This window comes from Meles meles, chromosome 3 (assembly GCF_922984935.1).
Source record: "Meles meles chromosome 3, mMelMel3.1 paternal haplotype, whole genome shotgun sequence".
Taxonomy (NCBI): Eukaryota; Metazoa; Chordata; class Mammalia; order Carnivora; family Mustelidae; genus Meles; species Meles meles.
In genome coordinates, this window is record NC_060068.1 from 48422354 (window position 1) to 48440607 (window position 18254).

An 18254-nucleotide genomic window follows, 5' to 3' on the forward strand; every position below is an offset into this window, starting at 1 on the left:
AGCAGCCTGGGGACTTTGTGCCTCCGATCTCCAGAGTGATGAGGTAAGTATGGGTTTATGGCCTTCATGCACGAGACCCACATTTGTTTAGGAAGTGTCACCGTCCCATCCCAACCTTGCTTAGGCCTCGGGTGAAAATTGCACAGAGATGTAAGAGCCTTGGCAATCAGCCCTTTAACATAAACCTTAGGATGTCAGCAGAATCAGACAGACCAGCTCTGGTCTCCCACTTCCGTGCTGATACCCACCGGGAAGGAAGCGGTTCTGAGACAGGACTGGCTTGCTCACGCGGCTGACTGTCCCACTCACTACCTCTGATGGGGCTTCTTCTAAGAAGGCTGTAGACTTGAAACTCGTTGACTTAAACCTTGACTAGGAAAGAGGACATGGGCTTTTGCTGAATGCTTCCCAGGGTCCGGGAAGACACCCGGCGAGTTACAGTATTGGCGTGGTCTCATTTGTCTCTGTGGCAGCCTATGACAAAGTGATTAAATTAGCCATCTAAAGACAAGTCTCCCGCAAGTGGCTTAAATGAGATTTGAAGCCAGGCATATACGATTCTCTACAAAGTAGGGTTAGAGCAACTGCATTTGCCAGAGTACCTCAACGTAAGAGTGGCCGAGACAGTGGAGGTCTGTTGCTGGCTATTCTGTCCCAGGAGTCTGACGCCAACAGTCCAAAGCTGGCAGGGGGACTCTACAAACTTGCTAGGCTTGGACAAGTTTTGGCCCTTTAGAGTGTGGAGCTCACTTTTATGAAGGAGAGTGGCTGCTGGAGCTCCAGCCGTCACATAATGTACCAAGCAGCAAGGATGGAGGAAGAGAAAAGGGGTGTATGACTTCTTTCGGATGGTTTCCTAGAACTCCCATAAAGTATTTCTACTTACATCTCATTGGCCAGAACTTGGTCACATGGTGACGCCTGGCTCCACCTACAGAGGGAGAGCTAGGAACTGGGATGATTCAGCCCAGCAGCAGTGATATGACTGGTTAAAAACTGGGGTCTTGAGACGTCTGGGTGGCTCAGTGGGTTAATGCCTCTGCCTTCAGCTCAGGTCGTGATCTCAGGGTCCTGGGATCAAGCCCCGCATCGAGCTCTCTGCTTAGCAGGGAGCCTGCTTCCCCTTCTCTCTCTGCCTGCCTCTCTGCCTACTTGTGATCGCTCTCTGTCAAATAAATAAATAAAATCTTTAAAAAAAAAAAATTGGGGTCTTGTTGCAGAGCACAAAGAGAAAAATGAGTTGGAGGGGCACCTGGGTGGCTCAACTGTTTGCCTTCAACTTAGGTCATGATCCCAGGATCAAGACCTATGGGAGGCTCCCTGCTCAGTAGGGAGCCTGCTTCTCCCTCTGCCTGCTACTCCCCTGCTTGTGCTCATGCTCTCTCTCTCTCACATAAGCAAATAAATAAAATCTTTAAAAAAAAAAACGAGTTGGAGAGGACACTGGCACAGACTCCAAGCATCATATATATTTTTTCTCTTTGGTTAATGAAACATCTTCTTTTCATGGTTCTTTATGGGTCATATGTCCAAAGTTCTGACTCAAGTCAGAGACCATTTCCAAAACCAGGAAACAAGTAAAGAGATCTCAAAAACGGGTATACATATAATTTTCCTGTTACAGATATTTAACCGTTTCAGTTGCTTTGGTAAATTTGTCTTTCCAGATTTAAGTCCACTGTTAGTCTTGTTAAAAATTTACCCCAAAGACCTCTATCCTTCTTATCTTTTAATACTTGCCTTGACAGGGCACAGGGTATGTCCTAATACTTGGAGTGTTGAGCTCACACTCCCCAGCCTTTGAATTCTCAGGGCTACCACAGGTCTGCCAGAATGAGGGGGAGCGAAGCCCACAAAGAAGGGAGGTCAAGGTAGCTTTTGATTACTGGATTACTAATGGGGGAACTTCTCGTGAGAACTTAGCACACCTCTCGTGCTCAGTCATCAGGTAGGAAGGGGGTGCCGTCAGCCCCCTCCTAAGCAACATGTCTTGTGACTCGCCTGCTTTGCCCACTCTACTTCCCACCTTCTGATGTTAGTTTTTGCCGGGAAAGCCTCTCTCAAGACTTGATATAATGTCTAACAGACCACAAGGTCTGACACTGAAGGAGAATCTTCAGATGGACAGTTCAGAGGCAGAGGGGGATGTCCAGCTGTCTAAGGAAGGAGTGAATTTGTGTCTCTCTCCACCCTATTGGAAGCAGAATGGCCTGAGAAGACTACAATGGGACCACTGTGGTATTTGTGCTGAGACTTCCTCGCACAAAACCTTGTATCTGAAACCCAGAGTGACCTTTTCTGAGCAACCCTAGCCCTACATGAGAAGGCAAATACCACCAGATTGCCTGACATTTCCTTTTTTAAATTTCAGGCATTCCTGATTTCAGATGAGCTATTGATCTGTTGGTTTGCAGCCCTGATGCAATGAAGCAAAGTCACGGTCACTGCCATTATAGTCTAACATAAACAACTGCTTTGAAAGCCCAGACCCTGCCCTGGGTCCTTCTCCCTTCCTCCCACTCACACCCCAACAAGCCTCCCAGCCGACATGCAGTTGCAGAAAAGCATTTTCTAAACCTGCAATTAAAATCTTCAAAGTTGAACTGTGGACCATCCTACCACGTCCATCTTTAATAAAGATCACATTTATTTGTCTACTCCTTACTTTAATCCCTCTTGGCAGAAACTACTAAAAACCTGTCAGGAAGGGAGGGTTTGTTCTGATCCTAATCACTCACCCAAATGGAGTGTGGAATTTGGCTAGGGAATGGTCTACACTTCCCCCGTTGGAGCTGCCAGTGAAGAGAGATGAGAAGCAGTGACTCAGAAGACAAAGAAGGTTGAAGGGTGCTACTCTGGGACCTGAGTGTTGAGCTCCATCCATTGCTCTGAAAAGCCACAAAGTCTCCTAGGGTAGCTTTGGTGCTGCCAAAGCTCAGTGTTTGGGCTCGGAAGTTGCGCACGCTGAGATCCTAGGGATGCTGGGTACCCCTTGTTAATGTGTTGAAGAACTTCCCTTATAGCTCCAGTTAACCTGAGGGAGTTGGCTGGGGAAGGGGATCTGGAGGGATTCTTGGTGTGACTTCTCCAAGCATCATTTATCAGAGCTCTTGTTCTCTTCCTGCAAGAGGGCCTGCTAGCCCAGAAGCAGCATCTGGGCAATGTAGTGTGTCTGGAGGTCAATGAGGAAAGATGAGCTGGCAAGGAAATAAAGGACCGACTTTATGGGGAGACCATCTGACAAAAAATGAGCTCGCCCAGTTTTTTCTTAAACTCGGCCCCATGATCTGTCTGTACACGTAGCAGGATGGGTCACAGAGTTGCCCTGTCCAACTTTGATATGTTCCAAAGTGAGTTCAAAGCTGATCTGGTTCTCCTTCTTTTTCGTGGCTCGGGTTGAGAATCCGGCAACCCCACACCAGCAATGAATCGCACCCTTGCTGACTCTGAGGAAAGCCCTCAGAGTGAGGAGCTTTGATCTCTATTCTGATGGGACCCCCGAAATTAGGTCCTGCTGCCCACATGTGAGTTTTCTGCCTGTTACATTTACGGTGACCACCATATAACCCGGCTTGCCTGCCTGACACCTGATTTAATAGCACTCATTGGAGTTGCGGCATTTTTTTTTATATGATCACACTAATTACAGGGAAGGAACGAGTTTCTGCCAAAGGATCTAACCTTGTGCTCCTTTCCTTCTGTCACCACAGCTCCACTTGGCAGCCCTGGCATCACTCAAGGGAGATATAGTGGAACTTAATAAACGTCTGCAGCAAACGGAGCGGGAACGAGACCTTCTGGAAAAGAAATTAGCCAAGGCACAGGTAAGGGATCTGGAGAGGTTTTTATTTTTTTTAAACTCTTGTGTTTTTTATTTAAAGATAGAACCTAGATTGAGGAATTCCAGCAGATCGAGTTATGGGGTCATGAGCAAACAGTCTCATAAGCACTGTCCAGGTCAGGAAGTAGAACTTGCCTGCCATCCCAGAAGCCCCTCCTTATGTCCCATCCTAGTCGCACCCTCCTTCCCACCAAGGTGACCACCACTGTGACTTTTATAGTCCTATTTGATGTCTCTTTTCTCTATATCCCTGAAGTTTATATATCCCTAGACAGTGAAATTTAGTCTTGCTCATTAAAAACTCTGGGTTTTGGGGCGCCTGGGTGGCTCAGTGGGTTAAAGCTTCTGCCTTCAGCTCAGGTCGTGATCCCGGCGTCCTGGGATCAAGCCCCACATCGGGCTCTCTGCTCAGCAGGGAGCCTGCTTCCTCCTCTCTCTCTGCCTGCCTCTCTGCCTGCTTGTCATCTCTGTCAAATAAATAAATAAAATCTTTAAAAAAAAAAAAAAACAAACTCTGGGTTTCCTTTGAATCTCTTAATTTATAGGTTTGGCTTCCACTCTTGGTTTGCTTTTTAGTTTATCTGTTAGAAACCTGCCATTTGACCTGTGGAGTTCCCTACAGTCTACATGTTGCTCATTAGACACTCACTGTACAGCTCACCGCATCCCTCCGTCCCCTCTAGCCCCTGTGAAACGGCAGGTGAACCCAGAGGATTAGTCAAATTCATGTCTGGTCCCTTTGGCCAGATAGTAGGGGGATATTTGTTGTTTCAACGGGAGGCAATGTAGGGTCTGCTTGTCTCATTTTCTGTGATGTTAGCAGCTGTTGATACTCAACACCTTTGTTCATTGATTCATTGAATTATTAGGACTTATAAATATGGTGATATTTCCATTCTGCATTTTCTCATTAATTGGAATGCTTTTATAGAGACATCTCCCATCATCTGTGATTTGGTGAAAGAGTGGTTCATGGAGGAAAAGCAAAATTTCTCATCTTTCTATTAACATTTTTCAAGAAAACGAACTCTGATCCTCTGAAGTTGCCCAATAGTTAAAAAAAATATAATTAGGAAATTATAGATTTAAACGTATTTGGGTTTTCATTCCACCATAACTATTTTTGTTACAGAAACTCAAATTGTATTATCTTTGGCCAGTATGAGCCTCTTCAGGTTGGCTCCTGAGTCTTTTCTCATTTTATTTATTTTTTCAGCGTAACAGTATTCATTCTTTTTGCGCAACACCCAGTGCTCCATGCAAAACGTGCCCTCCCCATTACCCACCACCTGTTCCCCCAACCTCCCACCCCTGACCCTTCAAAACCCTCAGGTTGCCCCAACCTCCCACCCCTGACCCTTCAAAACCCTCAGGTTGTTTTTCAGAGTCCATAGTCTCTTATGGTTCGCTTCCCCTCCCCAATGTCCATAGCCCGCTCCCCCTCCCCCAATCCCGGCTCCTGAGTCTTTTGATGTGAGTCCAGACTCAAATAGTACGTTTTTTCCTCCAAATGTGGTAGTAACCATCCTCTGAGTAACTCTTACTTCTCTGAGCAGAGAGTAGTATCTTAAGACCACAATCTGAGTGCTGAGAGTGCTTATGTCTTCTAGGTCAGTCATTGTTTCCAGGCCCCTTTTATAGACATAGCCAGGAAATTCTTTATTTCCTTATTTATCTACATATGCATGTACATATAACTTTTCAGATAAAATACGTTAGGAGTTCATACAAATAGCCGCAATTTAAATTCAGACTACAGCGTACGTTATACCTAGCTTCTTCTGTATTTTATCTGAATCTCCTTTCTTTCACGTGAAGAATCCTAGTTCATAATGCTACAGAGGACGTTTGAATGAAAATACTCCACGATTACTTGCTTCATTCCGTATTACATACAGTGTCAGGATAATATTACTACTGCTGTCACAGATAGAGTTCCTGAGAAGCATGTAATTTTTTGTTGTTGTTGCATTACGCACTCTGCACTCCCCCAGTTTTTTGCTAAGTTGTCTTCCTTCCACCTGCCTGGCCATCTGGCCGTTGCAGCTCACACTCTCACCATCTCGTCCTTATTTAGGCTTCTCTAAGTACCTATATGTTTAGTGTTTACCGTGGTCCTTATGTCTGCGTTCTTCATTTATTCGTTTATTGCCTGAAGTGGATTTTCTAGGCGATTCTTCAGGGAGGATTCGGGATTGTCTTCACCAAGTTCTTGCTCATTATTAACGGTATGTCTGTTCTTTGCTCTTCATACCTGAAGGACATTGCCGCTGGATAGAAAACCCTTGGCCCATCTTTTCTTTTCGTGAATACATTCCCTTCTATTTTGGTGTAGAGTGCTGCTCCCAAAGTCTGATAATACAGCCTCACGGACATTTACTCTAGATGTCCATAGCATGTCTTGTCTTGTCTTGTCTTTGTCTTTGTCTTTTTCTTTCCTTTTCCTTTTTCTTTCTTTCTGTCTGTTTATCTAGTAATTTTACTAGAGTGACTTTTCTTTAAAGGACTTTATTTTTAAGTACTTTCTACACCCAGCGTGGGACTGAAACTCATAACCCCAAGAACAGGAGTCGCACGTTCCACCGACTGAACCAGCCAGGTGTTCCTACTAGAGTAACTCTTGATCTGAGTCATTCTGGTTGGATATTCTCAGGTTTGCTGTGTATTCCTTTGATTATCTCTTTTAATCTTTTAATTTCAGGAAGTGTAAAAAAACTACAGTGTTTAATATCAGTTCTCTTGCCTTGATTTTCTTCTTCAAGGATGCTTATTATTTGTATGTTAGATCTTTTTTGCCTGTTTTAGTATCTCAGTATCCACATCCTGTCTCTCCCTTTTTACTTGGTTTTTCCTGTTGTTCATCTTTGGGGCATTATATGTTGTATTTATTTCTTGCCACATGCCTTCTAGTTTAGTTTGTATTCCTGAAATGCATTTTTTAAAAAAGATTTTATTTATTTATTTGACAGATCACAAGTAGGCGGAGAGGCAGGCAGAGAGAGAGGAGGAAGCAGGCTTCCCACCGAGCAGAGAGCCCAACTCGGGGCTCAATCCCAGGACCCTGGGATCATGACCTGAGCTGAAGGCAGAGGCTTTAACCCACTGAGCCACCCAGGCGCCCCCGAAATGCGTTTTTATTTCTAATTCTTTCCTGTCTTCTGTTACTGTATGAGTTTTTAATTCTGCCTTATGTTCTTTCATGTCTTATGTCATTTTATTTCCTTAAGGTCTTTCAGCTTATTTTGAAATAGTAGGCTTTGTCTGGGCTTTTTGGGGGTGGGATGTTCCATTTTGTGACATGCTTTCATAGTATATAGGGAGATATTCTCTTTTTTCCTTCCTTCTTATAACTTTGTATGGAATTTGACCTCAGGACTTCTCCATTTTTCAATTTTTTATGAAAAAATAGTTTCCTTGAACTTTTAGGAGGCCCAGTTTAAGATGGTTTTATAAGTTCTTAGTTCTTAGTCTTCTGTTGTTTTCATTTTGTCAAAAATATGACCGCCTGCTTTCGGACACTTCCTGGCTCTGTTCCCCTCACCTACTTCTATCTGGATCTATTCTTTCCTTTGTCTCTGTCATTCCATCTTGTTCAATCCTGATCCCACGGTCAGCAGTTTTTCCTCCTGGAAGCGAGTCCTGAGGCCAATCTTGAGAGTTCTCAGGGACGAGCTGCTTTAGGTCTTCCAGATCTTGTTGGGGCCCCTTCCCCATTTACTCTCGGCTCAGGTAGGATACCTCCTAGTTTTATCCACTCCTTTCCAGTTGGCGCCCCTCACTTTCCTGTGGGTACTGACTGTTTATGTTGGGGTTTTCCAGGTCTCAAGTCCACCAGCCTTACTGCTTCTCGCTGCTTCTGCCCACTCAGACACCTTTTCGGGCTTGTGGATGGTGTGGGTTTGTCCTTGCTTGTATTTTGTTGTTCGAGAGAATACCTTGTCTCAAGCACTTGGTTCTGTTGAGTAAGGTGTTCCGTTTTGTTTTTAAAGATTTTTATTTATTTGACAGACAGAAATCACAAGTAGGCAGAGAGGCAGGTGGAGGCGGCGGGGGGGGCAGTGGGAAGCAAGCTCCACACCGAGCAGAAAGCCTGATACGGGGCTCAATCCCAGGACCCCAGAATCACGACCCAAGCTGAAGGAAGAGGCTTTAACCCACTGAGCCACCCAGGTACCCCTAAGGTGTTCTGTTTTTATGTGAGAATTCAGGGAGCTCTAAAAACCAGGCTGCCACAGCCCTTGGTCTAGATGACCTGTGGAAAGTTTTGAAAACTCAGGTCTCATAATTGTAGATTGTTTGAGTAGAGAGGAAAGACCCTTTATACTTGAGATCATCTACTTCCACATTTGTCAGACATATCCCAGAGAGGTTAACTTGCTTACCCCAGGTCAAATGAATAGCTTAGCGCCAGAGCCAAGACAAGATCCCTAGTGTTCTTTTCTTATATAGGCTATTATACAGACAAAAACTTCCAGTTTTTACTTGGGAGAAAACTTAAAATATTTTCCTTCTACTATAAAAGTAATAAAAATGTGGGCACCTGGGTGGCTCAGTGGGTTAAGCCGCTGCCTTCAGCTCAGGTCATGATCTCAGGGTCCTGGGATCGAGTCCCACATCAGGCTCTCTGCTCAGCGGAGAGCCTGCTTCCCTTCCTCTCTCTCTGCCTGCCTCTCTTGTGATTTCTCTCTGTCAAATAAATAAATAAAATCTTTAAAAAAAAAAGTAATAAAAATGTGAAAAGGCGGGGCGCCTGGGTGGCTCGGTGGGTTAAGCCTCTGCCTTCGGCTCAGGTCATGGTCTCGGTCCTGGGATCGAGCCCCACATCGGGCTCTCTGCTCAGCGGGGAGCCTGCTTCCTCCTCTCTCTCTGCCTGCTGTTCTGCCTCCTTGTGATCTCTCTCTCTCTGTCAAATAAATAAAAATTTAAAAAAAAATGTGAAAAGGCAGCAATATGATGTTTCAGTAGTGGGCTCTGGTGAATTACAACATTTTTTTAATGCTTTTTTTGTTTTGTTTTGTTTCACAAGGGTTTTTTTTTGGGGGGGGAAAAAGTGATTATTTTTGTATTAATGATAAATATGAAAGAGCGTTAGGTGAGTTTTCTAATTCGCAACCATCAAAGGCAACCATTGTTAATAGTTCTTAACAGTGATTATTTTTTTAAAGATTTTATTTCTTTATCTGAGAGAGAGAGCACCAGTAGGAAGGAGAGGGAGAAGGGAGAAGCAGGCTCCCCCCAAGCAGGGAGCCCGACACAGGGCTCAATCTCAGGACCCTGGGATCATGACCTGAGCCAAAGGCAGATGCTTAACAGACTGAGCCACCCAGGTGCCCCTGTGAGAATATTTTTAAGAGGAAAGAAATTGTGAAAGCTCTTAACTAAAAGCTGGCATGTACTATAGTCTTGGATTTTTAAAAGATGACCAGGAGGGTATTTATTACAATTTTAAGCCTACAGGGACAGATCAACTTGTGCAGAGGATGGTGGAAGATAATGGAAAACTTTATCTGTGCTGTGTCAAGGATTGAGTCAGTTCCCTTTTAACTTACTGTCAAGACATTCTTATGTAATAATGTTTGGTGGCTCTTTACATCATAGTGGCATTCATTGACTCCATTCCGTTTGCATTCTTACTAAACATACTCAAAGATTACTCTCTGTTCCTTTCAATGGAGACGTCTTTGCAGTGCAGATACTGGGACCCCGGGGAGAGAACATGGGGTGGGGGGAGAAGGGCAGACTCACCAGTCTCATACCTTTTACAAAGACGAGATTTATGCAAGAAAAAAATAAGAACAATGAAATGGCAGTGCCATGCTTCCTGTGTGAGTGATTCATGTTTGAAACTTGACCAGATTGTGGAAGAGCAAGTTCATGCATAAATTTATGCTCTGTGGCTTTAGAGAGTTTTACCAGCTCTCTGAATATTACAGAGCTATGATTAACCTAAAATGTGAATGGTGGCTGTCTTCATCAGAAATAGTCAAAAAGAGCTTCAACATCTGTTGAGTAATTATTGATGGTGACCCTGGGACTAGTTGAATAAAAAAGAAGGTTCTTTATACCCAGTCATAAGGTCAACCTGCCAGTAGAGTTTTAAGAATAGCGATGGAAAGGAAAATGCTGAATAAAGGAGCCTAGATCAGCATGATGAGGAAGGTAGAGTGCTCCCGTGTTCATTTTCTATTGCTGTGTACTAAGTTACCACAAAATTCCTGGCTTAATACGCATTTATCAGCTCACAACTTCTGTGCTTCAGGAACTCGGGTATGGCGGTAACGGGGTCCTCTATGTGTTTGCCATTGAGGTGTTGCCAGAACTAAGGGCTCATCTAAAGCTCAACTAGGGAAGAGTCCACTTGTCCATGTCCTTGACAGAATTTATTTCTTTGTGGGTGTAGGATCCATGACAGTTTGCTTTTTCAAGGCCGTCAGTGCAGAGAAAGATTCTAGAGGAAGTCTGCTGATCAGACAGATCCTGGGAGTAACATCCCATCATCTTTGTCACATGGCACTAGTTAGAAGTCGGTCACAGGTCCCACCCAGGCTCAGTGAGAGGGTATCACACAGAGGAGATACAGGGGGCATTTCAGAGGCCGCTCATCACACTGTCCTGGGGGATTTGATCAGCAGCGCCACTCTTAGCGTGTAGCGTAGCGGTAGTGAGAATCCCACTTCTTTAGCTCTGTTTTGTGCCAGGCGGTGTGACAAGCATCCTGCTTGCTTTATCTCAGAGAGTTTTCATAATGTCCTCTGGTGCAGGTACTGTGAGGAGGGCCGTTTGGCAAGTGAAGAAAGAGAGGTTTGGGGAATTTGAGTATCTTGCCGAAGATTATGAGGCTAGAAAGTACCAAGAGTTAGAATTTGCATCCAGGTTTTGTGGGAATCCACAGCTGTACTAATCCTGTATTGTCTTTTAGTCTGTCTGAGCTGCCCTTGGCATCCAGAGGGGTTCCCAAAGTGGGCGGAGCATGACTCACGGGTCCATTTGGTTTAAACTTTGCTACTGTCCCCATCAAACAGGTGCACAGACACATGCCTGCACCAACATTAAACAGCATGGTGGGAAACTGGCAGAGATTCTATATGCTACTGGTTCGATGCTTTCGGCGTATTTGCTATTTATTGAGGACCAACAATTTTACATTGCTGCATTTTTTTTAAGGGCTATAGAATGATATATCTCAAACAAGCTTATGAATCTATGACTCCCCACGAAATCAGTTAGTAGTAATACAGAACGCTTTCTATTTCTAAGCTTTCTATCTTTGGATAGCAAGGCTTCTGAATTTTCTACCTCTTGGCTTTTAGGAAGAAAACATAAATACTTTTCATTAAATGTCATGGAGAGAGCACTTTCTTGGTGCTTTCTCTTGGATGAGATACTTAAAGGTACAGTTTGGCTGGGTTCTCTTGGTCAGGAATGTCCTCCATTCCTTCCTTACTTGTTTCTACTTTTCTTTGGTAAATTGCGCTAGCTGTTTTCCTCATCAAGGGCATTTCCATTTGTGCCGGCCCTCTTTATTTAGTTGGCCTGGTTCCTCCCATCTTCCCCCTGGGTGAACCTGGGCAAGGACTTAGAATGAGGGTGGAAATAACCCCGAGTAATATTGCTGAGACCAATTCAGTGCGACCCTGGGAAAGTAGCATGACTTCTTTGCATATTTTACAAGGGGCTGGTGCTGACCCCCTTCACCAGGATGGTTGAGAGGGTTAACAGATTAATGATGGCATTGCATTTTTCAAGAATGGAGTTCATAATGCTCTTGGGTTTGACAGCTGAGACTAATGTGATGATTAAAGATCCGTGGCCTCTGTGGAATGAGATAAAACCCAGTGAAGAACATTAATAAAACCAGAAAGCTCCTTAGAATTGCCACTTTGCACAGGGTTTTTCCAACAAGAGCTCAAGTTCTCAGACCGGTCTGTCTCAAGGCTGACTCATGGCTTCATCCCAGGATTGCACCAAGAGCGGAGATATTCTTGGTGGCTGGAATGATACTGCTTGTTTTTATTACACATTTTTGCATACAGGAAATTTCACTAATTTATGTGGCTAGACATAGGTATTTATATAGATTTTAAAGTTTCTTCCTCATCATGATAGCTGAAACCTAGGGAAAATGCTCCGAGTATACATTAAGTCTCAGATGAAAGTCAGGAAAAAAAATTTCCTCCTATTCGATCCTAGTCTTTTTTTCTTTGCCTTTCACATTGACTGTTTGTAGTTGTGGGAGAAATCCTAGTGATTCTGACCTCCAGAAATTCATGGCAGGCAAGACGCTGCAACCACAGGCTTGCTTTCTTTGCTAAAATATAGGATCAGTCAAAAACTGAATATAGGCTTGGAAAAGGGAGAGCCCTGGATGTGATTCCCTGTGATGAGAGGCAAAAAGTGGCAGTGTGTTGTTTGAGACCATTTCTTATTTTGTTCAGCTGAAATTTTATGGGGTATTTCGGTATGGTGAGGAGAAGAAATTCATCCCTCACTTGTAAGTTTTGCTGGAAGAAGCTGCCACTCCTCCCTGTTAAGAAAGTTGTCGCTGAATAATTGACTTTGGCAGTGAAAGCTGGCTTGATGGGTATCAGAGGGACCTAGAATTCCCTGTCTTAAAACCCCTTGTGTCTACTTTTATATTTCCGTTCTCCAAGGGGCTGAGGAGAGAGTTGTCTGGGTTTCCTACCTTCACCTGGTATGGGAAGACATAATATTTATGTTTCCTGGAGTTTCCTGGAGGTGGGTCGGGGAAGGAGACCAAGAAGGGTGACTCTGCTGTCCCTGGAGATTTTAAGGCAAATTGCATGGGGACAAGCCCGCAGGTCAAGGAGCTAGGAGGGAGTAGGGAGGAGAAGATGGTAGCTACAACAGCGTCTACCCTTTGATGGTGTAAACATGAATCAGACGGTTTTTCAGAGAATTCTGCTTGTTGCCTAGGATATAACACAGCAGTCACTTTACATTTTGTTTTCATCTGTAAAATGGTTGTATCTTCAGAATATCCCCAAATAAATAACCCCCAAACCACCTCAGCGGCTTAACGTATCAGAGATTTTTTTCTTGTTTCTTGCTAGGAGCTCGGTAGGGCTGGCAGGAAAGTGTTCCGAATTGTCCTCTACCAGCCTCCTAAGCTGATGGGGCTTCTACTGTCTGGAACATTGCCAACAGCATGGCCAGGGAAGGGAATGTAGCAAATCCTGAAGGAGCCTTAAAGGCTTCTAGGCTTAAGTGACATAACCTCACTCATACCTCATTGGCTGAAATAAGTCACATGGCCATATCTAGTTTCAAGGAGGGAGAGAAAATACCATCCCCCACTGTGCATGGATGGAGGTGAACCAGAGTCTTGAGGAATCTCCCTGTTGTCTGTCAGGGGTGCTGATGCTTACGAGGCACACACCTCACGTGATGGTCCTGCCGGAGACCCCTCGGTGTACCGGAGAGAAACGAACTCCATGGCAGGAAGGGTTAATGAATCATGCAAAGAGTGGACATCTATCACCTTTTTTTTTTTTTTAAATAAAGATTTATTTATTTATTTATTTATTTGACAGAGATCACAAGTAGGCAGAGAGGCAGGCAGAGAGAGCAGGGGAAGCAGGCTCCCTGCTAAGCAGAGAACCTGATGAAGGGCTCGATCCCAGGACCCTGAGATCATGACCTGAGCGGAAGGCAGAGGCTTAACCCACTGAGCCACGCAGGTGCCGCCATCTATCGCTTTTTAATGTGTATATAAAGTACCTCGACTTGTAACTTGAAAGTCAAGAAATGTGTGCAAACATGAAGGAGTAATCTAGAAGTCCCATTCCTTTATCCTGTTTAGCTGTCGTTGTTGTAGTACTGTCTAGATTGAAGCTTTACGGGGATCCCTACCCAGAGGTGACTCGTAGATGGAGGTGCGGTATCCAGCCTGACCTAGCCTGTGCCCCTAGGAAACAGAACATGGGAAACCACATGCCCTCCCAAGCTGAACAAGGCTCTCACCGGTTATGAAAACTTAGGGTGGTAAGAGGCGTGGGTCAGTCACGCCAGAGTGTGCTCATAAAATCGGGCAAGACTGGAACGGGCAGTCCTGCGGCTGCGGGAGCTGGCCGGCGCAGGAACGCACTGATCACATGCAGAATGGCTCTGTCTGTCCTGGGTCCCGCCACTCATCTCCCACTTTTCTTGAACTGAGGTGCCCCTTTCCGGGGGTTGGTCTTGTGCAGTTCAGTGGGAGCTGTTGAACAAGGGTGTTCTGTTGGGTTCTTCCAGCTCCGACAGGTAATGGCTTGTTTTCTCCTGCCCTGTTGCTCCACCCCGCCCCGCCCCACCCTGCAGCGTGGAGGTCCGGGCTTCAACCTATCTTTGTCAGGGTCCCACCAATGAGTGCAGAATGGGTAAAGTGTTCAGTGTGATACCTCAAGGGGATGTTGATTTGTATGGATGAGCCTTCTCTTCTCCTTGAGGCTGGGTGTTTCGATAATTATTTTCCAGTGTTCTCTTTTCACTGTGTGAAGGATCCCCAGGGTACCATTCTACCATCTCTCCTTCCCCCCAACCCCCATTTCTGTCCACGTTTCTTATTCTCCGGCAGGGAATTCCACCTGGAAGCTGTGACTGCAGTTCCCTTCGGAGGACATGTCCTAGTGATCCCCACTCTGTGGCACTCAGCCTGCTATGTTAAATCTTATGGGAAATCAAGCTGTATCTATTATTTTTAGGAAGAATTAAATTATAGAGGCTTTCCACTATTTTAAGAAACCATACTTATGGAAAAAATATAGGAACGTAAACCAGATATCTTTGCCTTCAGCTAAGAACTTTTCTTCCTCCGATAGAGTCTTGTTGCTACTCCCAAATGAACCCCTAGTTCCAAATATACATTATGAGTCTTTTGTCTCCTTTTAGCTACAAGTGCTGTTCTGTCTGAATCATCAGGCTTCCTGTTGTCTCTTGTTCATACTCATACCCTCCAGGCAGACTTCCCAGTTACAGGCAGGAGCGAAGGTGGTACAGTACCAGATAGCTCGCTCTCGTTATCTGGGCATCGGCCATCTGCTCTCCGGGCAACCTGGGCACCCCTCCCCCACCCGCAGCCTGGATCTTACCTGTTAGAGTCACCAGGGGTGTCTGGAGTTGCCTTGGTGATAATCCGTAGTAGATTGTTTGCCCTTTTCTTGTGTGAAGCACACCTCCATTTTACCGTGAATTTTGTGGTTTCTGGTCTGCCTTGGTGGTGGTGGTGGGCTGTTGACTTCTAAAGACGATGAAGGAGGAACTGTAAGTGGGGAATTAAAGGAGAGTGAGAGGGGCACCTGGGTGGCTCAGTCAGTTAAGCATCTGCCTTTGGCTCAGGTTGTGATTCCTGTGTCCTGGAATCAAGCCCCAAGTGGGGGGTCCCAGCTCAGTGGGGAGTCTGTTTCTCCCTTTGCCTCTCCCCCTGCTGGTGCTTATTCACACGCTTTCTCTCTCTCTCTCTCTCTCTCATAAATATAAATCTTTAAAAGAAAAAAAAAAGATAAAGAGTGAGAGCTGTTGAGTATGTAAAGGGAAGCATTTCACAGTGGCTTTTTTTTTTTTTTAAGATTTTATTTATTTATTTGACAGACAGATCACAAGTAGGCAGAGAGGCAAGCGGAGAGAGAGAGGAGGAAGCAGGCTCCCTGCTGAGCAGAGAGCCCAATGTGGGGCTCGATCCCAGGACCCTGGGATCATGACCTGAGCGGAAGGCAGAGGCTTTAACCCACTGAGCCACCCAGGTGCCCCGGCTTTTTTTTTTTTTTTTTAATTAAAGATTTTATTTATTTGTCAGAGAGAGCACAAGCAGGGGGAGAAGCAGGCAGAGGGAGAAGCAGGTTCCACACTGAGCAAGGATCGCAATGCAAGACTCGATCCCAGGGCCCTGGGATCATGACCTGAGCCGAAGGCAGATGCTTAACCGATTGAGCCATGCAGGCGCCCCATTTCACAGTAATCTGTAGCCCTAGAGAGCTGAATATGGAAAACCAAAGAGGAGGAGCCAACAAGAGCGCAATGTAGTAGGAGTCGCAGCATAAAGGAGATTCAGGTCAGGCTGGGCCCTATCTTGTGCTTATTTTAAGATCTGAAACTGGTGGTCTTCATAAGAGTGCCAGCTACTCTGACACATGTACATACTGCGTGCACACACACACACGTGCACACACACACACTTTGAAGGTGGGAATAAAGCATAATAGCAAAAGCTCATAGATATTTTACAGGAATGCAGAGAAACAGTATTCAGCTGTGAGTATGCTCCAGAGAAATAGGAGCCTTTTTCATTGATTGACACATACTGTCTCTGACACATTGTCATTTTGTGGGTTTGTGTTGTTCCCTGTAAAATATGATGGATCATGGATGAAAAGGCATAACTTCATGGAAAGAGTATCTGTGGCCTGTTAGGGTTTTGATCTGTTTAGGAAAGCTTCCCTGTAGATATGACTTTATCCTTGCCTCAGTTGCCACATCTAGTGTGTTCGCCCTCGAGGGGAGGTTATCTGATGTTGCAGGTTGTCCCTGAGAACCGAAGTTGCCATCACTGTCTCCCTGAAAGCAGCCAGCTCACGAAGGTCTGGGACAGTCTCCACCACCTTCTTGCCTCCAGTCTTATTCCTGGAGCTACAGCAACCCCCAGGACATTACTGCATTAATACACATCAAGGTGGTTTGTCGATATGGTCTCCGCCGTGACCTGTACCACCATATTGCGTGGACTTACTTGCCGCACACATCTGTCAATAAGGAGTGGGGCTTAGTGTGGTGTTGTGCTCATCTCGGAAGGCGTTTGTCCCGTAGCTTCTGGGTTATGCCGCCATAGGAAGCAACAGATTCAGGGTGGGAGGAAGACATTGGACCTGGTGGGTGACAAGTCTTACCCTTGCCCGTCTGCTACCAGTCCTGAAAATGCAAAGCTGGCAAGTATGTATGACTCTTGGCATTAGGAAAACCTCACTAAAATGAAATTAAAATTCCTCTGCTGGACAGGAAATTAATCAGGGCTGAATGCAGTAGACAGGGATAGAAGTTGGATCCCTTGTTCCATCTCTGATGAGGTTTATTGTTATGCAAATGAGACCAAATGCACAGTGACTGGTAGGGCATTGAGGAGGGAGCAGAGAAGTGAAGAAGATGAACAGGTTCCCCAGGATTTAAACTCTAGCTACGAAAATGTTTTTCTAGCATCTGCTGCCTCTGAGACCATCAAATGCTGAGCAAGGGAAGCGCCTTAGCTTCTCCTGTCATTCTTTCTGCAAAGTGGTCTTCTTGACGGTGTGATATATTGCCATTGATTCATTCCATAACACTACCAGATCACCCACAGTGAAGCAAACCGTTTGCCAGGTGTTAGGGCTCAATCATGAAAACACCTTGTTCTTGCCTTCCCAGAGTTCATAGTCTGGTAGAAAAGGATATTGGAAAGAATGAATTCTACAGATACACCAGCCAGATAAGAAATGTTGTCATACCACTTAGGATTATTTGGTTGAAAAGTGGCTGAAACATACCCCAGCAATGTCAACAAAAAGGGAATGAACTAAAAATAAATTAATTTTCATTAAAAAAATAAAAATTAAAAAAAAAAAAGAATGCATGGGTACAAAGAGAACTAAACTGCCACAAGGAAACATGGCGGGGAAGCTCTGGGATATAGATGTCGGTAACGAAAGGACAGTCTTTTCAGGCCCCTCAGTCAAGTGAGCGAACTCCAGGCAATCTTAAGTCCTTTCACTCAAGATTCACATTCCCAAAAGAAGGTGACTGATGGATCCAGCTCGGGCACTTGCCTACTTCTTGGTGAGAGAAAAGCAAGAGACTTGGATAATGCCACAGAGATTGTGAGCAATGGCAGATGGACTTTCTCCCAAAGACAGAATGAATGCTTTAAGGGCAAAGACATTGTCCACAGGGGCGGGGGCGGGGTGGGGGGCAGGCAGGAGATGCATGCTAAAATTCAGGTGCTGTTGTGGCTTCTGGGATTCCGGGCCAATGTGGGGGTCTGTGTTTATTTGGAGCATCCTCAACGTTGGGGTTGTGGTGGTTCGAGACCATAAAATTTAGCATCACTCACCCACTGGCGCGTCCACTCATTGGCACTTCTGTGTTGTTCTCTTGATCCCAGTGTGAGCAGTCCCACCTCATGAGAGAACATGAGGATGTCCAGGAGCGGACGACGCTTCGGTACGAGGAGCGCATCACGGAACTCCACAGCATCATTGCTGAGCTCAATAAGAAGATAGACCGTTTGCAAGGCACCACCATCAGGTAGTGAGCTCCCAGACGCGGCTTTCTCTCTGCCCCTCTGGGCTCCAAGCTGGCTCTTGGAGCTGAAGTGGTTCCGATGGGTAATAATGATGTTTTATTTGCGGCGAAGACTTTTACCGTTGATATCTACTCCTCTCTCTTCACCTTG

General features: G+C 45.2%; 1 protein-coding gene across 2 annotated transcripts in view; it reads left to right on the forward strand.

Moving 5' to 3' along the window:
- Positions 1-18254, forward strand: part of MCC (MCC regulator of WNT signaling pathway) — a 421104-nt gene that overhangs the window by 301939 nt on the left and 100911 nt on the right. For both annotated transcript variants that reach the window (XM_046001224.1, XM_046001225.1), the window contains 2 exons: positions 3711-3824; positions 17964-18106. In XM_046001224.1, coding sequence (XP_045857180.1) covers positions 3711-3824; positions 17964-18106 — 257 coding nt within the window. The remainder of the gene's footprint in view (positions 1-3710; positions 3825-17963; positions 18107-18254) is intronic.